We start from the raw sequence: 25,868 nt of genomic DNA on the forward strand, positions 1-25,868 counted from the left end.
GTGATTTATTGTCGACTCCTAAATTGAAATTATTTTACAAGTAGCTTAATGGGAAGATGATGATAGATGATGAAATTAGTATAGAAGCTTAACCAGAAAATCAGGTGACTCGATATCTACATCTATATCCTTCACTGGCCACCAGCATTCATTAATGAAGCAGATGATAGAATAGATCAAGTTTCCCATAAATGTAGTTTATATTAAAAGAAAAGAAAAGGTGACTAGCACCCAGGAGAACCAATTTATAATTCAAAGTATATGATGATATAACTAAGCTTTAAATATTTCTTTACTTCTCTCTCTTAAAGCCTTGCTAACAATGACAAAGAACCACCAATACTATATATGTGAATAAAAGTTTATTACAGAACCTTTGATTGGCAAAGGACTTGTGTGTAATTCAACATTGGTTGAATGAACATATAAAAGTGAAAAGAGCAGGGCTCTCTTCATGCCTTGGCCAAGTATAGCATGCTAAAGAAAAGAAGGCTATACCTTAGGACACAAAAGAAAATCAGCTAATTTGGGTAAAAAGCCATAGACACCAAAGGACGAAAAAAGAGATGACCAGACTGTCATGAATGTCCTCAAAAGGAATTTCATATGCATTGACATAGAATCATGGAAAGCACTACCTTTCCTTTTCAGTTAAATTTTATTAGTTCCAGTGAGAAAATATTATTCATATTTCTGCCATATCTATTTTGATTTTTAATTTTTCTCTCTTCTTACTTGTATTTTTACTACTAAACCATTGACTGATTCATTCACTACTTCTTTACAGCTTCTTTTTAGCTTTACAAATCCACTGGCAAGGTATATGTGTTCTCTGTGTGTTTGTGTGTGTATGTGTATACAACAAAGGTCTCCTCCAAAATCACTTATTTTTAACTAAATCCATTATTTAATTTCTTCTAAGTAAACTCAACACATAAAATGGCCAAAAAGGACCTTATAGTAAATTCGTGCCATATATCTTAAAAGTGAAGAAGTGAAAAGCAAAGAGTAAATAAATTAGGTAGGGACTAAAGACTAGTGTCATATAAGTAGCTAAATGATATTTTGGGGGCAACAATGTAGATTCTGTGATTAACAATAATTTATTCTTTCTACCCTACTATGCCAAGTTTTTTTTTCATAAAATAGAGTTATAGGAGCATTTTCTTAGATAAATTTATGCATTTCTTTACAAAAAACAATCTGAAGTAAAAGTCAGTTTTGATTCTGTCAGAAAAATGAGTATTTCATTAGAAATTTATTATGAAAAGTTGTTGGAAAACTGGCAAAACTGTAAGAAAATTTCAAGCAGTGGAACAAACAAAAGGTATCTTAAGCTATTCTGGAATAAAAGGGCCAAAATTAATTTTAAAAATGCCTTCTTTTTATTTTAAAATTAAATACTATTAGAAACTGTGAAATCATGATGAGCGTTAATTGTATTATAATTTACGTCAATCATATGGCCTGATGTTTAATTTTTGTTTCCCCATATGTAAAATTCTACTGAAGTAAGAATATAAATTCTATTTAAAGACATTTTGGAATTTCATAATATTTATAATACTAGTTTCCTTGAAAATGTTTGGTTAGTAGTAAGTCTCTTAAAGTAGACTTTTTTGAACCAATAATTTATATTTTCTGAGGACTTAACTTTGGTATATTTCATGTCCAAATGAAAGAATGTCATTATGAAATATTTCTGGGTACCCAGCGCACATCCATATACATTTTGTGGCACAACATAACAAAAAAACAATGATGTCTAAATAAGTTTCAATGGATCAGAAACACATTTGACTTCACTAGAAGTACAAGTCAGAAGTCAGAAATACTAAGAGTACAAATAAAGCTTTATAGCAACAATGAACTGAGTATCGAAAATGTAACTGGATTTTCAAAAAAAGTTTAGTGTCACCCATGGTATATATTCTTTCTTACAAGATTTTTTTGCAATCAGTCCAGCAGAAGAAAGCATCATTGAAGCCAATGCCACAAGCAGTACAAACGAATGAAAAAGTCATTGGATTTTTCTGATTTTGTGTTGAAATACTTTATGCTGATAAAACTATAAGTAGGACATTACAAATTTCAAAAGAAGGCAATGCATTATAGTCTCTGCACCCAGTGGCAAACTGTTACAAACAGTCTGGAAGCACTAATCCACTAAACCCCAGTTGCAGTGAAAATTGCTCATTTTTTGAAGAGAATAAATAATTCTGTTTTTCACTGTGACAGGGTAAACACTACTAAATGGAGTGAGCTTAATAATAAGTAGCATTTATTGAATGTTGATTACTCTGTCATCTCTTTGAACTTCTCAAAAACACCCCCAAAAGCGTAAGATGCTGTAAGTTACGGTTATACTCCGTGTGCAGGTAAGCTAAAAGGCTGAGAGAGTCTAAATTACCTGCTGGGGTCTCTAGTTAGTCAAAGAGAGAACTGAAATTTGAATCCAGGTTTAATTTGATTCCAGACCTTTTGTTTGTGTCACTTCATCAACCTGTTTCTCAGCTAGGCAGAAAAAAAGAGGGCTATTCTTCATGAGAAAAGGAATAAACAAGTAATTATCTTGGATAAGCAGTGTAATAGTGAGATTTCAAGGTCGGCTGCAGTGTTTCTTCCATTCTCTCAGTGGCCTTGCTCAGTCACGTGCTGTCTTTGAGGGGAGCTTTGAAATTGTGGTTTGAACAATGTCAGTTAGGTTCTAGAATGATTGGCTATTAGCGACTCCAGAGATTAGTCATTGTTAATGATGTTGAATGTGGGCATTTGGTCGGGCAAATATTTATAAAATTTAAGTATCTTAAGGGCGGATGAAAATGATAAAGTTCAAGTTAATAGATACTGAAGTCTGAGGTAGAATAAAGGATTTCTTTACCTCAGGAAAAACTTGCCCACTGATGAGTAAAATTAAGAGGCCCAAAATAAAGTTGCATGCTCTTATACTGTAATGATTATCATTTTAAAACTAGCTTTTTGCCTTCGAGCTATCGGGGTAAAGACCTACAGGAAAACTACTGTCGAAATCCTCGAGGGGAAGAAGGGGGACCTTGGTGTTTCACAAGCAATCCAGAGGTACGCTACGAAGTCTGTGACATTCCTCAGTGTTCAGAAGGTAAATGAACCTGAATGCGGTGTGGGGCACTCTGCTCCCGCTTTCTGTAGAACTGCAACTCGCATTAAAGGTTAACAGAGATGAATCAAACCGTAATAAATATGTTGTTCATTCAAATGCAACTATAGATAATCATTTGAGCATTTTTACACGATATTTTAAAAACTGATTTTCATCAGATTAATACAAAGGGGTTATCAGTTTGAATTTCAACGGAGCCTGAGGCATCTCTCTGGGGAGAGTAAAAGTTTGGGCTTCCTCACCTACTGTCAAGTTCACATACCTCACAGTCTCTTCCCACATGTCACCTGAAAGGAGCCAAAGGAAGTTTAGCTCTTTAAGAGTCATGCTAATTCAGCACCTGCTTCTGCAGAAATTTTGTCAAACCTACCCGGAAGTGGTGTGGCCAGGATCTATGAGCCCAGAAGAGAGTATGGGGAGGGGTCGCTGGAAGTTCGATCGGGTTGTGTGCCTTCTGGTGAAAAGCAAATCTGATACATAGACTGACACTACACACCATTGAGAATAGTACCTGAAGAGATCAAAGCCATAGAGCCCACACTGTCTTGAAGGCAGGCCCCCAAGGCCATGTCTGTTTTTACCTCCCCTCACAGTGTAAAGGGGCCCTGTCCTCACTCTTGCACTGGAAAACTGAAGGCCTGACAAGAAGGAAGAGTAACCACTTCAGCATTGTATGTGGTTTCACTTTTCTTAGTTGCCTATCTACCGAACAGCTGGCTCTTCAGTTCTGTCAGAAACTAAAATTCTAAAAATCCAAATGAAATATGGATTAAGTTCTGATAGAAATTTAGTAGGATTTTGAAATACTTGGGGATAGAGGGCGGCTGGGGCACTGTCCAATTTTTTATAGTAAGATATCTTACCTGTTTGTTATTAACCCAATTTTTTAAACTATTTTTCCATAAATATCCATTTAATATTAGGTCGATATTGATCACATAAAAAGGCCATTGTTAGCGAATTGTCATGGAGAAGGTGAATTTGTTTTCTGTTGTTATTTAAAATTCTTGACTTCATGTGCTAGAGCCAGTTCCATCTCTGTTTGTAAATTCTTACTTTCCATTCCATATCATATTCTGTTCACTATAACTTCTTCGTTGTTTTCTTCTCTTTTAAAAATAATAAACTGATCTGTGATAACGTTATGAACAAGTCTGTTTTGTATGAATAAATCTGTAATTAACATTTGTTTTAAATTTACACATGGAAGGAAAAAACTTACTTTTTTGGAGGAGCTCTCCATTATCACAGTTTTCTGAGGTTGAAAGTCATTGCAAGGAGTTTTGTTTAGTGATTTTCTTTTTTTTTTGGACCTGGGAAAGTATTTTCAAGGGAAGGTAATTTGGTCAAACTTTAAATAGCTGAGCATTTATGTTATCTGCCTAGTTCCAGTGGGAATATGATGTCTCAACCCTGGTTTACAAGAAACTTCATCAAAATACACTGGCATAGATCTGGACTGATAAGACCACGTAGAATAAATATGCTAGAAAAGAAGTAATTGGAAAAATCTTATTTCGAGTTATCAACATCTCATTAGAATGTACATCTCTATTATCCTTTAATAATTTGAGGTTATTATATTTCCCTTAGAAAAGGGCAATGCTCATTACTATTAATGGCATATGAAGTTATTGATCACCATGGACTAAAGGTTGCAGATAGGCTTTTTCTGGAAGTAATTAGGAATCTGATGGTAGTTGAATAACCTCCTGTGAGAAGAGTGAACCAACACCTGCCCTATAGGCTAAACATATTTCAGGGAGCGTGAATTGAGCTGTGATATTTAAATTCACACGATATTGAATAATGCATTAGCAGGATTTTACTGAAGAGGATCTAAAATAAGAAGCACTGTCAAAATGTTAATAGAGAAAAACAGAGCTATTTTATAATGGGTAATACAAAATATACAAAATAATGTAGATGTATTTCTTGAAATTTTTGTAACTCTATTAAACTCTTGGCTAAATTGTCATCTGAAATTTATCTGAAAGTTTGGTTCATAAGAGAAGTATTTCTGATATCCAGTGATTAATATTATTTTATCATAATTTAATCTTTGAAATATATTAAGCATTCCAAAAGAAAGTGAATACTCTTATCACATTTAGAAGCTTACACAATTATGTAAAGAAAATAATATCACGGTTGTTTAATTCAAATATAACAAACTGAGGTATCTAAAATCTGATTTCTTGCTTTAACACTTGCTTGGGATTTAGAACAAAGCAATCACCAGTTACTGGAACAGATGTCTCTTTTAATGACTGCCAAATATTCAAGTAAATACATTTTTTAAGCCATACTCATTATTTTTAATAACTTACATTTAAAATCCCAAACAATACTGCTATAACTTTATATGTATAATTTTATATTCTGTGGAGAAGGACTTTTAAAAACAAAGATTTAAATAAAATGATTACTTATAAATGTGGGTTTGTAAAACTATCCATATTTCAAACATACAGTTTTGCTGAAGTAATCACCAGCATGGATTTTTCTGAGAGATATTTTCAAAATAGTTGTTTTAGTCTGTAAACTCAAATCACTTGTAGTTTTATAATTGAGAAAAGAACATAACAATCTTTGAGTTAGTTGGTTAGTATGATAAGAAAGATGTTGAATGAATCCTATTCATATTATAATTCATGTGTAGTTAATGTAGTTTTCTACTTTTGTTTAGGGCAGTGGTATATTTAGGAAAACTAGTTATGAATAGAAACATTTACTTAGTTTGAGTTTATGTGCCCTGGGACAGTATTTTGCTTTTGTTTTTTGTTTTTGTTTTGTTTTTAAAAGGACGAACTTGCTAGAACCATTAGAAAATACACTGGCAATAAAAGAGCCAAAAGGACATAGAGGAAGAGGGGTGATCCTCAGTGTTCAATAGATCATACTGTATGTTATGTGTTATATAGTTCATACTTTCACCTAGGTCCCTGAGTAGATGGATTTGATTTCCATTCCTACTGCTCAACTGAGCTTGAACAACTTAGAACTTTCACAGAATTCTGGAAGTTTGAAAAGTGACTATGAGTTTAAAACTTGGCTTTCTTGAGGAAATTTTTACTAGAAGCCTGATGCTTGATGGAATAGTGAAACAATAAAATTTTCAGCCCAAGTAAGATGGCCAATCTACTTGCTCCCCTTCTCCCCATCCTCCAATAGGTGAGACTACAACAGGGCAACCTACTGTTATAAATAGTAAAGCAGAAGGGGTAATGAAGACAATGTTGAAAAGGCAGGAAGATTGACTTTCTAAAATTATTGCTAAGACTCTCTCTTAAAAGTATGACCAGTCAGAATGCATAAGAATCAAATTAAAATACATGAGACAAAAAGATTATTAGGAAGAATGGAATGAACCCTGGACTGTGGTCAGAAGGTCCGTGTTCCAGGCACAAGTCTGAAATTTTCTGTTTTAGGTAAGTCCCTTAAAACTTGTGTAAGCCTTGTTTTCCTCATTGCAAGGGCCAAATGATTTCTTATATGTTCAAAGTACTGAGTAATCAAAGAATTTATAACTATAATATATTTGTCTTCTCAGTTCTATCATAGGACACATTTATTCCCACCCCAACACCAACTTTCATTGCCTACCAAAATCTTACGCTATTCTTGCTGACTTTTATTATTTTTAAAAAATCTTCTTTGGTCTGCAACTGCATCCATAACTCTCTCTTCACTTTGCTATAAACATAATACACTAATTTACGTTTCTGTGCCATTTTATTTTATTTTGCTCCATAATAGCTTATCCAAATCCATCCATCCTTCAATATCTGAGTAAAATCCATTCTCTCCTACAAAGCCATTATCAATAAACACTTAGAACTTCTAGAGTAGGATGAATTATCCACACATTTGCTACTCAATGTGAATTCTAATGACCAGAAACATCAGTATCCCCTGGGAACTAATGATGGATGCCCCCGTCCTGATCCTCTGAATCAGAACTTGTTTATTAACAAGATCTCAAATTGACTTTTATATACATTGAGGTTTGGAGTAGCAGTGATCTACCACACTCATTCCTGTAAAGCAGTTGTCTTATGGAATCATGTTTAATTTGCATAGTATTTTCCCTTAAGAAGATTAAAAATACTGAAGCTTAGGAAAAATGTTTTATAATAATCCCCACAATACTGCTTTGCAGAAAATAATTTAATTCACTCTCATTAGAAATGGATCTACTCTTATCAACTCACATCTGCTAAAAAAGACATAGATATATTTCTGATTCCTGTGTACCATACAAGGCTAGAGAATGAACATGTGGACACTTAGTTCTTACATGTGACCATAGTATTCTATTCTACTTTTTCATTCAGTACAAAAGAACAAAGAATGATAAATGCCACATTATTTTCTGTGAAGATATCAAACCTTGCATTCTTCTGAAGAAGGGAACTAAATAATCTGTACCCCGTTGAACTGGAAAGCTGAGATGTGATAATGCATAATCCATGTTGAACATGTTATTGAAGTAATGACCTTGGCCAAAAAGAGCACCTCTCATTTATGATCAGGTGTTTATCGACTGTAGTCTGGGGAATCTCAGAACTGAATGAGAAGAAGCTGAATTCATCTCTTGTCTTGTTCATAGATTAAGCTACATAAAAAGAAGTGGATGGATAAAGCCAAATGGTCTTATATTTCAGAAAGTTAATAGTTACTGTCCTATTAGGTTGTAAAAATCAAAGGTCCAGAAGTGATTATTCTAATATTATATCCCAAATTATTACAAATACCTATTAGGCCAGATACCAACGGATAAAGCTAAACATTTATATCTTTTCCCTGCTTTGGCTAAAGTTAGATGGTCAGTAGTCACAAGATACAAATGATGTGTTTGGGGAAGTTTGCCGGATTCATAAGAAAGCCAAGCAATGATTTATTCCACAGGATTCCTGCTGTGCTACAAATCAACCTGTCCATTTGAGAAGTCTCATTTTCAGCTAGCTGATGTGATTCAGAGTTTTCAGTGCAACATAAGAGGCCAGCCAGAGGAGAACTATTAATTAACCTCACAGAATCATCAGTGGGATCCTGCATAATTACATGAGCTTATACATTTTAAAGACAGTGAGTACAAGGAGTTCAATAGCAGGTCATCTTCTATCTTAGTCTAGATAAGAATGTAAGGCTGCCCAATTATTCAACATGGATACTCAGGAACAGAGAGGAACCATGATTTCTTTTAAAATATCGCTGTTCTTTGAATAGTACCACACTTATGTTTGAAGTTAATCTCTCAAGTTTACCTGGTCCTGATTTTGGCATTAAACCTAGGGGCATGATGTGTACTCATTTTAAGCTGTGTATCTCCTATTTATGTATTTTGAGGTACATTGAAAGAAGGGAATCATTCTACTGTCAGTATAGACACTGAAATTCTGTGCATTTTAGACCAGGAAAGGGTAGATCTCAAGGGCCTGTCTTATATTTCCAGTTTCTGGGTGCTTTTGGACAGCTATTGAAAAATTAGAAAGGAAGCGTCCTGGTACTATGAAAAAAATGCATAACACTAACTACACAAATCCCACGTAAACTATATGAAGAGCTCTGTGGGGAGTATTTTATGTCACTCTTCAAGGACATTAGACCCCAGTTCAACATTAAAGTGGTACATAAATTGTTCTAAAAATCTTTTTGCTAAACAGATGATTTAATGTTCTTTCAATGGAAAAGTGGTGTTCTGGATTTTTCTGTCAGAAGCAATTAACATGCCATACTTTAATTTTATTAGTTGAATGCATGACCTGCAATGGGGAAAGTTATCGAGGTCCCATGGATCACACAGAATCAGGCAAGATTTGTCAGCGTTGGGATCACCAGACACCACACCGGCACAAATTCTTGCCAGAAAGGTAAAATATTACCAAATCATCCTTCCAATGATTCTTTTTACAAACTGACATTTGCTCCATGATGAACTGCCTTTAGAAATTCTCTTTATATCATATTTTCTGGAGACCCTTGAGATGAAGGGACTCATGAAGTATATGAGAATTCTGGCTACACATTTGACTGGTGTCTGCTGAGTAGACTGAGTCCCTTGAAGTCATAATGGTCCTGAACACAGAAGCATCAGTGGGGTGCAGAAGAGGAGCACTAACAGAAGCTTCCTCTTTCTCTTCCATGGCAGGAAAAAGACAGAGGCTCATTAAGTAATGACCACAGTCCAAGCTATGGGAGGAGGCATTGTTGCTAGATACAAGCTAATGTTCTTCTAAAGCCACATCTTCAGTGACTGGGTAAAGTGGGGTCACATGTGTGGCACCATGACATAAGTTATGCCCATAGGAAGGGAATGCAAGGTGAAGCAAACAATTCTTTGGCTGCTTTATCCTAGCGTATTTTAGAATTGCCAGTCTGGAGAAGTCATGCCACCAAATCTACTTTTCTCCTCAGGATTGGGTTTTGAGATAAATGGTTTAAAAAATATGTCTACCTTTGGTTCATTCATTTCATATGAAATATTTAGTTAAAAATTACTTTATTTTTATTATAAAGAATAAAAATACAATTATAGGGGAAGCTTTATCCCCACCTTTCTGAAAGGTGTTTTTTTTTTTTCTTTTTGTTTGTTTCTTGTTCTCTTAAATTAAATTCAAACTATGTGTTTTGGGTTTTTTTTAAATGTATCTCTTGTCTTTTAAGTGAGTGCAGAAGGAATATGGTAGCAATTAAAATCAAGTCACCAATTCAGGACCTTGTTAATTTAAAGGGAGGAAGGTATAGAGAGACTGGTGTGATGGAGTTTCTCTCTTGCCATGGTGGAGGAGAGGGCATGACCTAGAAGGGCTCTATTTTCAAAATTGAGCTATCATTAGTAACAGAACTATTGAAACCTAACTTTCAGTTTGAACTTTGAGCCATCCTCAGAAAAGGACCCCTTTTCTTAATGAGCATTCTACCTGAGGTCATGTTTATGTAATCTGTCCTTAATTGGGCTTTGTGAGAAGAGGATTCAGTTTGGGACCTCAGCTGGTAGACAGGTACCAATGGACCTAACTTACCAGCAAAAGGGATGTATTCTGTACTTACTAGATATGTGAGCTAACAGATGCAAAAGTTGATAAACAGCAGTTTTTGTAAGGCACAACAGGAAATCTTTTCTTCCCCCATCTAGTAGTAGCAAAGCTAGGTCGAACATTATTTTGTGAACTGAGGGGTGGGTGGTGTTTCCAGGCAGATTTACATGACACTTTTCTTGGTGTGGTTCACAGATATCCCGACAAAGGCTTTGATGATAATTATTGCCGCAATCCTGATGGCAAGCCGAGGCCATGGTGCTATACTCTTGACCCTGACACCCCATGGGAGTACTGTGCAATTAAAATGTGTGGTAAGTTAAGGTCAAATTTATTGCTTCCTTTTCCTCTCACAGACTGGATCTAAGCAGGCGATTATTAGTGAGACAGGTTAACAGCTATTTTACTTGATGCTTTAGTGTGTATAGGTTTTACTGTTTTAAGAATGTGTTACATAACTCTACCCAAATTTTTGGAATTTTCAGAGTCATTGTTTTGAAAGAGATAAATATGCAAGTGAACATATATACAGAAAACATTTATAATTACGGTGAAGGCCTAAACATTCTCATGTTATTAAAAAAAGAAAAACAACCCACTGAGGGAGAAAAAGATCAGGGATTATGTGCAGTATCCTAATGTCATTAGGGCCATAAAAGCAAGGACCTTAGATTTTTCCTTTCCAATCTGGTGTCCTTTCCATACTGTTCCTCCCCAGACATAACATGAGCTGTCAAGTGACGGTGAACCTCTTTTGGTGAATGGCAGAGTTGCAAGGAAGACTAAGAAGTCTACTGGAAGATTCTCACAGACATCCTTAATCTCTAGTTGCTGACCCCACCTCTCTGTCTGCCTTGTCCACAGCCTGTGTTGTTCCAACCTGTCTTCTATCTGCGCTATGGTTGTTTTCTATGTACAGGCCTTTACTCAACACTCCTGAATTTTTGATAAAACCTTCTGTCGTCACTTGCTTTGTGGTAGCTTTTTAAATCTGTATACTTGGTCCTCTCTTCCATGGTTAACATACACATTTTTACTCTTTGAAATAATTCTGGATAATTAGATTTGGCCATGCTTTTATTTCTATGAGTACAAGTCTTATTTTTTCAGCTGGATCCTAAAATACTTTAAGACCAGTAGAATCACATGAGTTTAGCAAGGTATAATTACATTATAAATTGGCTTGATAATATAAAGATATGCATATATATGGATATATAAAGACAAATAACCTACATAAGATCAGGTACCAGCAGCCTAAATGATAAGTGGACAGTTCTGAGGATAGGGATAGGCATTTGCCTATTTTCCTAGTACAGCCTGATGGAGATATTCCTTTGAACAAACTTAATTCAATATTATCCACACTGTGATAGTGCCAAAGTAAATCTCTCCCCACTTAGACCTGCTAATAAAAGGAAATGTTTTGGACAACTCAAATAAAGCCCATAAAAAGAGGATGTGTCTAGCATCTGTGAAGTAATTGCAGAATCTGGTAGGCTCTGGATGTGAACACAATGTTCCAAGGAAACTGAATCATCTGTTTGGTCCCTTAAAATAAAAGAGGACTCCTGTGACAGTGTTTCTCCGTATAGATCGGGTTAGTTCCACTTGCTGACTTTTAAAATCTTGTTAAGCTTTCCATTGTTATAGATTACTTAGGTACTATAATCCATGTTTCCCTTCCATTCTGGGTGTGTATATGTGTGTGTGTTTTAGGTACTCTTATACTTTTATAAATTGTCTCTGGAATAAGATCCGTATAAATACACACACAGATACACACATGTTCACATGCATACTCACCTGCACATTCACTGTTGTCCTTCCATTCATTTACCAATCAGTGTTTGGTTATTTTAGATGTTGTGAGAGAAAAGAAATAAAATAAGTATGACACTTCCTCACTACTAGATATATTTCTTTCTCTTTTTTGTCCAAAGAAGAGTTGGCTAATTATGCAACTAACATGCAGTGATTCAGATAACTTTGCTAAACAGAGGATGATGTTTATAGGATGTTAATTCTAAGGAAAGGATGGTAGAACTTGTAAGCCAAACCTATACAGTTAAGAACAAAATAATGTTTTAAACATTGGGAATATTTTAGAAATATTTCATTATGACAAGGCTTTTAGTTTGTAAAATCATATATGGAGACTACATTTTTATTCAAATGAATTAAAGTTGACATTCTGCAATTCTGGAAAGCCTATGATATAATGTTTTATGAATATGCTTCCAAATATTTTGGTCTACATTTACAGTACAGCCTATGAGGCAACACCAAGACATTTGGTGATGGTTTTAACTGTGTAACAGTTTTCTATCACTGTATAACAAATTACCAAAAACTTAGTGGCTTAAAACAATGCTTATTAATTATGTCATAATATCTGGGGGTCAAAAGTCCAGGCATAACTCAGGTGGGTTCTCTGCATAGGACTTTACAGGGCCATGACCCAGGTGCCTGCCACACTGTATCATTTAAGACTCAGCATCCCATTCCAAGTTCACTGGTTGTTGACAGAATTCAGTTTCTTGGGTTGCAGTGCTGAGGTCCTCAGCTCCTAAAGACTGTCTGATACTTCCTACTACATGACTCTCTCCACAATAGGGAAGTTTACTTCTTCAAGGCCAACAGCATAGTTTTCTGCTAGTTTGAACCTCTGACTTCTACATCCTTTTTTAAAGAGCTCGCCTGATTAGGTCAGGACCATCCATGGCAAACTCCCTTTAATTAAGTTAAAGTCAGCTTATTAGGGACTTACATCTGCAAAATCTCTTCACTTTCGATGTATGGCATAAACTAATACAGAAGTCTCCAAATTGGTATCCAGGTAGTCAGGGGAACACAAAGTCTCTCTTCAGGGTCTGTGGGCATGAACAACTTAGAGGTTCAAATTCTAGCTCTTTTACTTCCGTATGAATTCTTGCCCCAAAACTTCTGCTTGAAGTGCATGTGTTATTAAGGAGTTAGTCAAGTTCAAAATCCTTCCTTCCCATTCACAATTTCCCTTTATTTCCTACTGAACAAAGGCAAACTTCCCATCCTTCCTGAATTTTATTGTGGTGCACTGTCCTAAAAACCTTGGTGACATTCAACCAAGAGACCTTTGAAAATACTATATATTCATGCCGCTTATCATTTATGCAGTATTGTTACATAACTCTATCCAGAATATATGTTTGTGTGTGTATATGCGTGTGTGGTGTATATTTGTATTTACCTCTTGGAATTCTGTGGTCACAAGAAATGTAAATAAATAATTTTAAAATATAAAAGCCTTTCAGAAAAGTATGATAGGGTGAAGAATAAGTCTCTCCAGCATAAAATACATTAAATTCAAATAACATTCCATGAGTAAAGTAGAATGGAAAAAAAAAATGATTCAAGGAGAAAAAGAGCTTGATAATGTACACTTATCCAGGAATAGGTAGGTATCAAATGACTCCAGGATTTAGAGTCCATTCACACATATAAAAAGTATGATATAAAATTTTTGGTTTCAACATGTCAGTAGTTAACCTATACTAGAAATCACATCTTTTGCAGCCATAAAAATGTAGATGTCAACTTAAAAACATATGAGAGAACATAGATACTTAAAAAAAATTCTTTTAGTAACAGGAACAAAAAAACAAAAGCAAAACCAAAAATACCAACACCAGCTAGAGACCACTGAACCTGAAGAATTACTATATATTTCCAGTAACTGGTGTGGAGAGGCTAAGAAAGGAGGCAGGTGGGTCTGAGAAGAGCTGATTTGAAAAGGCTGCATTAATTCAGTCATGTGAATTAATGCAACAAGCAGTGAGAATAACGGTGAGGAAGGATGTGTACAATACTGAAGAACTTGGGTGTCCAATATATGAGGACAAGTTGAATGTGAAGGTAGGGAAAGAGGAAAGTCAAATATTTTTTAAGTTATTAGATAGATGATGCATATTTAAGAGACACGTAACTTTGAGGAGAAAGGTAAAGTTTAGTCCTTCTTATGTCGAAGTGTATGTGCTTGATGTCTGTGCTAAGACCACATGTAAGTTCAGTCTTTTTTGAAGCTCATGCAAAATCCTAAGTACATAGTGGCAGCCAAAACCTTTGCAGAGCAGCAACTCCAGGGAGCACACAGAAAACACAAGAAAGATCGGTGACCCCTTTTCCATAGGGTTTATTCAATACATATTTACTGTCTAGCTCTTATACCTGAAACCCTTTTCTAGATTCTGGGGATATAGAAGTGAACAAAACACTCCAAGTTCTATATAAAATTTGAATTTCAGAGCATTGGTTCTAACTAGTAAAATAAAAGCTGATATAGCCTTGACATGGGCATATTCAGAACCCTTTCAGAGTAGAGGTTTTGAATACTTTGTTCTGTTCCTTTTATTTGTTATTTATAAATAGCTGAATGAACCACAAATTTGTTCCTGTCACTTTGTTTCCAACCTTTTAGTCCTATAATTAGTGAGTACATCCCTGAAAGTGAATGTGGGCCTCAGTGTTCTGGGACTGGCCTTCTCAGTTACCCCCCATACAGTAGACAATTTCTACCCAAATGGCAACTGCTCACAAATATTCTGGCTGTGTACCTTTTTAAAAACATATTACAATTTTATTTGATAGTTATACTCAAGAAAGCTGAAAAGTGGTTTCAAAATTTTATAAACAGATTACCTCCTTCTGAATGCATTCAGAATAGTATAATATGCATATACCCAGTTCTCTTCTAAGAATTACTCAATCAAAAGCACAGGGGTAGAAAAGAGGGAATTGGATATGTTATAGTTTCCATAAGGTTTCAGCATGCTTAAGCTCTGGAGCCACCCCTCATGTGGAATGAAGTAAGCTGGTCATCTGAAGAAGGGGCAAGTTTCAAGTCCAGATGCTGCATTAAGCAGCTTTCTATTTCTGAGTCAGTAAGGTTTCTATCTCAGTCAATGAGTGCAGGGGCTCCATAGAAGCACAGAGGGAAAATGTAGATACCCAAGCGTAGATCCTGTCATCTGTAAGCTAGTTATCCTCACCCAGAGAGACCAGGTTCCTACTGTTTGTTCTGCAACATCACATCGCTGTACAAGGCCCTCTGAGCAGGGTCCAGGCATTCCCATTGCTCCTGAGAGAATTTTGTGCCCTAGCCCTGAATTTCATCCTATTTCTGGCTCCTATTTGTCTTTTTCCTCCTCTACCAGGCTTTTTCCTCAGGCAACAGGAGCATGTAGAAGGCAATTGATCGTTTCAGGGGTCAGTGTCACCTGATTCAGAATTTTGGGTCAAGTCTCTCATCTCCATGTTGAGGTAGGCTCACTGAGTCTCATCGAGGGAGTCATTTCACCAAGTTATCCCGACAACATCTCAGTTGAGTGAGCAGAACTGGATGAAACCGAACTCTGAGATGTTGGCCTGAAGGAGCTAATGGGCAGGGGTGTCTTTATGGATCTTCTCCCTTAAAAATTCCACGACCATGTTTCACATGTGCTGCACAGAATGACCTTTGCTCTGCACCATCCATATGTTGGTCTACCTAGCTATATAATTTTTAATAGATTTCCAGGTATTTTGAATTTTAAGACATTACAAATATATAACAAGATTGGGAGTCCTGTATAGTCCCTGAAAGAAGTGCTGATTTTCTTATGATTTTCCTCTATAATCACTTTGTATTCTGAATAATAGTTTGTTCCATAGATTAGTTCACTACCTTTCAAAGAGATATAATATTTGTTGGGAGTAACTATATTTTTCTGAAATGAAAATAGTTCTCTGGAAATTGAAAATCTGTCTTTTGTTTGATACAACATAGAAAATCAAATTGATTATTTAAATTATTTGTTCCCAAACTTCTTGGACTGAAGATATTTTTACACTCTACCATTATTGAGAACCCTAAATAATGTATTGAACTATATGAATCAATATTTATAACATTGGAAATTAAAATATTAATTCATTAAAATACTAATCTAATTGGATGCTAATAAATACAACATATTTAAAATGAAAAATAACTATGTTATTGACGTTGTTGTTGTTTTTTTTTTTTTTTTCAGAAAAATAGGCTGTGGTTCCATTAGAATATATATTAACTCAACCAAAAAAAAGAATATACATTAACTCTCATATACCTGTTGGCTGCTCCAATTGTTTTCTATTTCTCACCACCCAGTTGGAGATTTTCATCATCTATCACCTGTACTTGATATTCTTCCTTTATCTTGTAGGATGGTCTAATCTGCTTTTCAACCCTCATTTGTATGACTGGTACCACCATTACGTTTAAAATCCAAAAACCTAGAATAATCCTAGACATGCTCTTTCCTTTACTCTTCACATTGGGTCCATCACTAAGACTTGTCAGTTTCTCTTCTATGTACCTCTCAAATCTGGCCATCACTCCCATGCTGTCTCCTTTATCTAAGAGAGTGTTATTTTTGTCTTGAATATTTAAATGGCCTTCTGAAAGGAGCGGGATCCATATTTACTTGTTTTTTTCCCTTTAATCCCTTCTTCACACTACAAACAGAATGATATAAAAATCTGAGTATATCATTTTGTATCCTTAATACACCACACCACACACACCCAAGTAAAAATGCTTCAATGATTTACTTCAACCTTACAAAAACAAAAAACCCTTTGAACAAAGACAAAGCCATTTTTTAGTTCCCTACCCATATCTCCCACCTTCTATACTACCATTGTATAGTATTCCTGTCTATTCCAGCCAGAATAGCTTACTTCCTGTACTTCATTTTTTCCATATTCTCATTTGCAGTTCCTTTACCCCTGTCATCTCCTCTGCCTTGAAATTTTTTTCGTCCTTCCCCACCCAGTTGATAGCTACTCATTGTTCAAATTTCAACTCAGTTATGATCTCTTCAGTTATCATTTCTTCATTTGACTTCTCTGACTTGTCAAATTCCTTATTATATGTTTATACCACCATAAACCTCTCCTTCTAAGTATTTTTCAGAGTCTGGTCCTTACCTTTGATTTTGAAATTATTTGATTAATAGGTCTATCAAAATTTCTAAGTTCCAACGGAGCAAAGATCATGTCTCTTTTTTGTGTCAGCACATTGCCTTGGACATGACAGGGATTTGTTGAATGAATGAATGTTATTCCTACACAGTGATAGCTTTTCATCTCTCTGTGTGTGTGCGCGTGCGTGCATGCGTGTGTGCATGTGTGCATGAGCGCATCTCCTGGAATTTTTTCTATGGTTCTAGATTTTCTTTCATATGACAACTTAGCTTTTCTTAGACATTACTACCCAGGAAGGTTTCTTCCTATATCCTCAACTCATCTTAAGGTTTCATGCTTCCCTGAGCTACTTTTGTTCATTTGTTGCTGGTTGTCTCAATGGCATTTTCTTTACCAAAAAAATAGACAAGTTTCATCATGTTTTACCTTATTTTCCTCTTCCTCTTTCTTCTCTTTTTCTTTTAAGTTCTAGATTGATAAGTGCCCAAAATCATTTCGTTAATTTTTTTAACAACTTACTGTGGTGTAGTTGATATAACCTCAACATATTTATTGTATACAATTTGATGGCTGTATATCCATGAAACCATCTCCAAAATCAAGGTAATAAACATAATAGTCACTTTCAAAAGTTTCCTCCTGCCTGGATCCCACTTTTTAAGTATGTGTAAGAACACTTAACCTGAGATCTACTCTTGATATCTTTTTAGTATATGATATAGTATTGTTAACTATAGGTACTATGTTGTAGAAATGACTAGTTCTCTAGAATTTATTCATCTTGAACAACTGAAACTTTATACCCATAAGACAACTCTTCATTTCAGAAATGTGACCAAGGCAGATTTTTTATATCTTTCTATTCAAACTATTGTTATAGACTGAACCATGCAACACCCCTCCACCACAAATTCGTAATTTAAGCCTTAAATCCCCAATGTGACTATATTTGGAGATAGGGTTTTTAGGAGGTAATTAAGGTTAAATGAGGTCATAAATGTGGGATGCTAAAATGCTGGATGAGTAGCCTTAGAGTAAGAGAGAGATCTCTCTCTTTTTTCTATATGAGGACATGGCAAGAAGGTGACCATCTGCTAGCCAGGAAGACAGCTCTCACTAGAAACCAAATTGGCTGGTACCTTGATTTTGGTCTTCCCAGCCTCCAGAATTGTGAGAAGTACATTTCTATTGTTTAAGCCACCTCATCTATAGTATTTTGTTATGGTGGTCCAAGCAGACTAAATTAGGCATGTTGCCACTGGTAATAAATAAAAGAATCCTTCTTTCCAGTAACCAATGTACATTGGTGTCATTTTAAGAGAATATGTACCCTTGTGCGTTTACATGTTGGGAAAATAATTTTAGCTAATTATTTTCTTTCTTAAAGAAAGCCTATATTTCTCTGTATTTTATTATTTCATCCAAGGCTAGAAGAGATGCATAGACATAAAATCTCATTGATTCTGAGTCAGGAAAAAACATCAATACCCTTTCTCAAGGGACAGATCTTATACTTGGAGGTCTTTTTCAAGTCATCTTCTAAGGAATAAGAGTATAGAATGAAGACCTTTCATGAAAGTCTTGTCCCTTGAGCATTTTCTACCAGAAAAGGCTTCCAGGGAAAAGTTTCAGATAGGAATTCTAGGTTCACATGGAAAGCAAATGTACAACCAATTTGAGGTTTGTACTTTGGAGGTCTTTATACTACTTTCCCATGTCAATTTTAAAACAAGAAGCTCTTTAAATTTTCATTGAACCTGATCTTGCCATTTGTAGAACAAAAAGCACAAGTCCGTTGACGGGAGAATAGCTTTACACACTGTAATCAGTCTCCAGGGATCATCCTAAAGTAAACCTTATGTTTCAGTTGCTCTTCAGCAGCTGAAGTGGGAATAGATTAGGTTGGGCTGAAGTGTTCCAAGGAATAATCAGGTATTTGTCCAATGGCCTATGGAACAACTTGCTGTTAGCTATAGGCAAAAGAACAGCAATAGCATACCACCATGGGGAAATTTAGAATTTGGGGGGGAAAAGGGACTGTAACTGCAAGGATTTACTAATCGTTCATGTAGAGGTTATGAGCTTTGGGCATGGCTCTCTGTAACATACACGTGCACTCATAATCTCCAGTTGCCTTTCTCAGACCTCCATCAGAGCTGTGTGGTATCTCAGCAAAAATTTGGCTAGACTTTCACTGAGAAAATGGATCATATTTATTTTTAGTCATCTTGTTCTAGTGGTTTTTTGGTTGAGTGGCAAGATGTTCATCTAAAGGATTACATGACAGTTTATCTTTATTCTTTCAAAAAATATATTCAAACTTTGAAATTCCTGACCAGATATTATAGCAATCATCATTACACATCCATACCAATGAAGTGAAATGAATATTCCAAGAGGCACCCATGGTATTTGATTATGTTGTGAAAGGACAGTGAAAACTCTCAGTAGCACATGTTCTTTGTAAAGCATTTTCAAATAGAACATTTTGTGTCAATCATCAAAGAAAAACATTTCTTCATTCATAGGCCACTAAGGATCATATAACTATTTTTGTACTTGCTCTAAAGGGTAGCCACTACTGACAACCTTGAACAAATGTTTTATTTGTGAGGAACTCTCATATTTGTGTTTCTAGTATTTTTGGTGTGCCTGGTAGACATACTTGAAAAAATGTTTGTGTATATGAAGATACACATGATATGAAGATACACAAGATACACATGTTGCTTTGGCTAAACTTGATCAATGTCCGCTGATATTTAGGGATGTTCCTGTGCTTCTTTAACACTTTGCTTGGCACTACACACTTCAAAATCTTCTCTTATTTAGGTCCCATGTTAAAGTTTTAAATCCAAAGGGATAGCTTTCCCCCATATTTAATAGTTTTTCCCAAATCGATTGGTATGAAACATTTGTTTTGTTTTTGCACCAAGTTTTGTTATTTATATAGTAGGACAGATAAAGCAGTCTATTTTATGGCAATTCAAGAATAATTCATCTTGTTTGAGTATGAACTACCTATGTAGGGAACAGAGTTGAAACATTTGCATCACAGGTAAATGGTCTATGAAAAATCATTCACATGGTCCTCATCAGATAATATATTCAAATAATATAATGAAGTTTTTCATTTTATTCTATAATTGCCACCAGAAATCATGTAGTTTTTGTTTATGAGGTCACTTCTAGGAGCTGAGTGTCAAATGGGATAAATATAGACATGCTAACGTCAGAAGGCACTTTTTAGTTAATGAAAAATATTATCTCAGTACTGCTAGTTCATAGTTAAAATCATAAGGAATATTTCCAATGAATTAAAACATCAAGCGGTTTGAGGTTGTATATCTCAAAGTTATGGATGCTTATTAAAACAAAAGTTTAAAAAGAATATTATTAATTAGATTTTTTTTAATTTTTTATTTTTTATAAATATATATTTTTAACTAATTAGATTTTTTAAATATTTTGTTGAGGCCTGTCTTGGGCTGCGTAACAGAACATCAAGGACCAGGTGGCTTCTAAACAACAGGTACTTATTTCTGAGAGTTCTGAAGGCTGTGAAATCAAAGACCAAGGTTCCAGGAGATTCCTCATATGGTAGAAGAGTAAGGGAGTTCTGTGGTATCTTTTTTATACATGCACTGATCCCATTCATGAACAATCTGCCTTCATAATCTAATCACCCATCAAAAGCCCTACATCCTAATACCATCACATTAATTCAATTACTCTTGTCCAGTAACAGGATTTTGAAGTATGAATTTGGGGGAGACACAAGCATTCAGTCTATAGCAAGGTCTAATAAAAAGTTCTATTTATTCTTTACTATGCTCTATTTTTATTAATGTGCAGTAATTCTTTTTATTGTATAATTTCTATAATTTCAAAAGGTTCAAGTTTCCACCAAAAGATTAGAATCTGTTAAATAATCCAATTATTTAAAACAAATCCAAACTTGTGTTTTTATTTACTCATTTTAACTTACACTGTCTTTAAGTGAATATTTAGTGATTCCTAAATTTATATCAAAGATTTTAAATAATATTAATGAAATTCAAGAAAAATTTTTCAACAAAATTGTCCAAATGATGATTTTATGATTGTAGTGAAAAAAATCTTTAATTAAAACTTGTTGGGGACCTCTGCAGTTGAGGTGCAAAGTTAGTATCAACAGGTAGGTCTCTGAATTTCACACTGGAATTTTAGTGGCTGAATCAATAGTGAAATATTTTCCTCAATATTTTTATTCGTTTTTTTTACATAGGGTTTTATAATATAGATATTACTTAGTAATACAGATATTACTTTTCACAGATACTCCTAAACTTTGAAAACTTCTACCTCAAATTAGGAAAATGTTCACTTCTTATTAGCCTTAAAATTTTAGGATTCCTCTTCAAATTTTCTGATGAACATGTGATTACTCACCGAATTTCCTAGGTATTGATTTCCTAGGTATTGATTTCTTAATGAATTATGATAATATTTGTTTATTATCTGTCCTTTTATTTTTAAAAATGCAATTAAATTGTTTTGAGTTTAGAGCTTTGTGTTTCAAATTTTAATTATCACGGGTTATTTCTATAAAATGTTGCTTTAATAAAAATATTTATGGAAAAATACTTTGTAAATCCAATTACTCTTATATAAAAACAATTCTAGAAACCATATCTGATTTTTAATCTTAAATTGACATTGTGGTATCCAAGGAGCAGAACATGTTAATCTTTCATGGGCTCAGCCTCTAGCTATGTTCTCAGTGAGATGTGATGGATCCACATCTAACCAAAGGCTGCCCTGATTGACCCTGAAACTCACCAAGACTGGGTTTTTAGATTATATGTTCACAATGTCACAGTAATAGTTGAGAAAAATATGTCAATAATAAACATATAAAACCAAATGCACACAAATACACAGGAAAGTGAGACAGTAGAAGTACCCAAGACAGAAAAGTAATCCCTAAGAAGATTAACTAAAGTACTTTTGTTCTGGCTGCCATAACTCTGACCTTCCTCCCTTTGTCTGGGTTCTAAATCCTAACTCAGTTTGCTTCCAAGGAACTTGTGCCCAAGAAGTGGGGGAATAAAAATTTTACTTCTTAAAATGTTAAGGTAATGAATTGATATGTTGCTGAAGACATTTGTTTTTGTCTTTTTTACATCATAGTTATGTAACTAGATATGAAATAGGTCAGTACAAGTTTGATCTCTTAACTGTTTTAAAGTTATCACCCTTTAAAGATGCTCCCCTCCACATACACCCAGTATCTTCACATCATTTAACAGTTAACCTAAACCATCAGAAATATAGTAGCTTGGTGGCATTTTTTTGATAAAATATAGTTCCTGAGGACCCGTATAATCTATCTTACTTTCTATTTCATTTAAGAACTTTATTTTATTTTTCTACAGATTTTATGTATTTATTTGAGAGAGAGAGAGAGAGAGAGCGCATGAGCAGGGGGAGGGGCAAAGGGAGAGGGAGAAGCTGTGGGACTTGATCCCAGTACTCTGGGATCATGACCTAAGCCGAAGGCAGATGTTTAAGGAATTGGGCCACTCAGAAGCCCCTCATCTAAGAACTTAAATATTAAAATAATAAAGGACTTGATTAACTAGCACTAAGTTTGTCATACAAGCCATTTCTTCAGGCCAATAAATTTTGTTCTTCCTGAATTGATATGTTACCAATATCAGCATATATTAACTCTCAGAAATCAACTGTCAATGACCACTTTGGGATCACTCTCTGGATATTTTGCTTATCTCCACTTGAAGTTCCTTTTAATTTAGGGTATTTCTGGGCCAAATTTTCATTGCCTGCAGTAGATATATAAGATAAAAATATATTTTAAATGGAACTGAAGAAAAGTTATTTTAAGGGCAACATATGGAAGTCCGTTTATACAACATATTCCAGTGGTTGACATGGTCATTAATTAATCTTCCTTCTTTTCCACTGTTTCATAGAATAACTCCAAACTTAGGTTCCACTTAGTTTGCATGGAATTGAATGAAATAAAACATTAAGCCCCATAAAGAGTAGTTATTTGTAAGAAATTTATGTATGTATGTATTTATGTATTAATTAATTAATTTATTAATCATTCATCCATTAGTTTTAAAGATTTATCTATCTATTTTAGAAAGAAAACACATGTGAGCAGAGGGAGGGGCAAAGGGAGAGGGAGAGAGAATCTCAAGAAGACTCCCCACTGCACAGGGAGTCCCACGTGGGGCTCAATTCCATGACCATAAGATCACGACCTGAATGAAAATTAAAGTTTGATACTTAACCAACTGAGCCAGCCACACATTCCAGAAAGAAATACATTTAAATGAAATTGAGGATCCATTTAAAATGAACTTACACTGGGGTGCCTGGGTGGCTCGGTGGGTGGAGCCGCTGCCTTTGGCTCAGGTCATGATCTCAGGGTCCTGGGATCGAGTCCCGCATCGGGCTCTCTGCTCAGCAGGGAGCTGCTTCCCTCTCTCTCTCTCTGCCTGCCTCTCAGTCTACTTGTGATTTCTCTCTCTGTCAAATAAATAAATAAATCTTTAAAAAAAAATGAACTTACACTATTAAATATGGAACACTTTTATAGACATCCCTAGCCTCTGAAGGCATGTCTAATTCTGACTTCTTTTGGGAAATGATACATATAATTCCAAAATGGATGAATCAAAGGCATTTATTCAAATCCTAAATTGTATTAGAGTATGTCAGTTTGAGTTTTATCCAGGGACATCTTTAATGACCATTTAGATTGTAAAGGTAACTGGGGAGTTTACATTGATTTTACTCTATTGAATCATAAATATTTTTATGTATGTTTTGAGAAAGTGTATGAATTTTAGTTGCTCCAGAAAGTTTTCAGTTACATTTTGTTTGGATAAACATTAAAGAGTAAAGAGAAAGTCCAAGTTGTAGTAAAATTTTAAGTTTGTATTTTTTCTTACTTTGTTATGGAGATTTTTTGATCTGTATGAAATGTGGTAAGAATTGTATTTGGACTAGGAAAAAAAACCCAAGAGATAATTCTGCATAGGAATGGCTGATTTCTTTTAATACTAAAAAATTGATTAAAAAATTAAGACACCAGCTTAGAATATATTTATCATACTGGAGGAAAATCATGGATAATACTAATACCAACTTTTATATGTTTTTAAACAAACTCATTAGGATTAACTGTAGAGTCATTTCAGAAATACTGTCTAGGGACACCTAGGGGGCTCAATCAGTTAAGCATTTGACTTCAGCTAAGGCCATGAACCTAAGGTCCTGGAATCAAGTCCCACATCAGGCTCATTGCTCAGCAGGGAACCTGCTTCCCACTCTGTCCCTCCCCCCCGCCAGCACACTCTCTCTCAAATAAATAAATAAATAAATAAATAAATAACCTTAAAATGCAAAAAGAAATACTGTCTATTTAGCATATATTAGTTATAGTGCCACACGGAAGTAAAATGCCTTTAATGAATTTTTCCAAAAATATACTATTTTAGTGTTTGAATGAAAAGAAAATTGGGATGGGGATGGTAATAATGATAAATTGATTAAAAAAACCTGTTCTTTAGTCACATTTTCCCTTTCTTTCTTTTTTATGGCCAAACATATAGCATAGTGCTTTTTATTTATTTTTTTAAGTTTCTTAAAAGATTTTATCTATTTATTTGAGAGAGAAGTAGAGAGAGAACATGAGCAGGGGAAGGGGCAGAGGGAGAAGGAGACTCCTCGCTGACCAGGAAACCTGACATGGGGCTCCATCCCAGGGCCCTGGAATTGTGATCTGAGCCAAAGGAAGATGTTTAAGTGACTGAGCCACCCAGATGCCCCAGCATAGCACCTTTTAATCTCCCTATGTGGTCACTATATTACTTAATAGATGTTTTTCAATTTCTAAAGTAAGAAAAGTGATTAAAAAACACATTTTAAAAACATTAATAGATAGAAAGATTTTACATCTAATATTAATCAATGGGTGGATAGATCTAGGAAATTTAAGTGCTGTCATATGATGTTCTTTCAGACTAGTCTATGTCAAGCCAAGCTAGAGCATTCTATTTCATGAGCAGAGGAATCCTATAATTGAGTCCACCATAGTAACTCATTCCTTTCGGTTGAGTGAGATAACAATAATGATAACTTGAATTTTAATTCTACTCAATTAAAAAAAAAAACCTATGTGACAGAAAACCCTAGTAATATGTATGCAAATTAAAACTAAGAGGTAAGTGACAAATTACAAGATTTTACTCAAGTTTAATATTTTTTCTTACCAATAGCTCATGGTACTATGAATGACACAGATGTCCCTATGGAAACAACTGAATGCATTCAAGGTCAAGGAGAAGGCTACCGGGGCACCATCAGTACTATTTGGAATGGAATTCCATGTCAGCGTTGGGATTCCCAGTATCCTCACCAGCATGACATAACTCCTGAAAATTTCAAGTGCAAGTGAGTATATTAGGCACATATAAACTTCAGTAGACTCTGCAGGAAATGAGGTGGAATGGTTACTCAACGAATTTTGGTGTTAGTAATTCTTAAACTGTAGTGTGTCTAGGGACAAGTTGAGTTAAAAGGCAGATTCATCCACTCAGATATTTTGATTCCTTAGGTCTGAGGCCAAATATCCATTTTAATGAGCACTCTAGATAATTTTGAATCAGATGGTTAATGTACTGTAT

The 25,868-nt window shown here is 34.9% G+C and overlaps 1 protein-coding gene across 4 annotated transcripts in view; it reads left to right on the forward strand.

Annotated features, from left to right (window-relative positions):
* The window catches only part of HGF (hepatocyte growth factor), an 83,789-nt gene that overhangs the window by 15,901 nt on the left and 42,020 nt on the right, over window positions 1-25,868 (forward strand). Inside the window, exons 6-9 of one of the 4 annotated variants that reach the window (XM_059396948.1) lie at window positions 2,976-3,118; window positions 8,895-9,015; window positions 10,378-10,496; window positions 25,461-25,635. In XM_059396948.1, the coding sequence (XP_059252931.1) occupies window positions 2,976-3,118; window positions 8,895-9,015; window positions 10,378-10,496; window positions 25,461-25,635 (558 nt within the window). Of the gene's footprint in view, window positions 1-2,975; window positions 3,119-8,894; window positions 9,016-10,377; window positions 10,497-10,900; window positions 11,131-15,374; window positions 16,156-25,460; window positions 25,636-25,868 lie in introns of those variants that run through there. The other 3 variants (XM_059396949.1, XM_059396950.1, XM_059396951.1) reach the window with 3 other exon arrangements.

Source organism: Mustela nigripes, chromosome 4 (assembly GCF_022355385.1).
Source record: "Mustela nigripes isolate SB6536 chromosome 4, MUSNIG.SB6536, whole genome shotgun sequence".
In the NCBI taxonomy this organism is placed as follows: Eukaryota; Metazoa; Chordata; class Mammalia; order Carnivora; family Mustelidae; genus Mustela; species Mustela nigripes.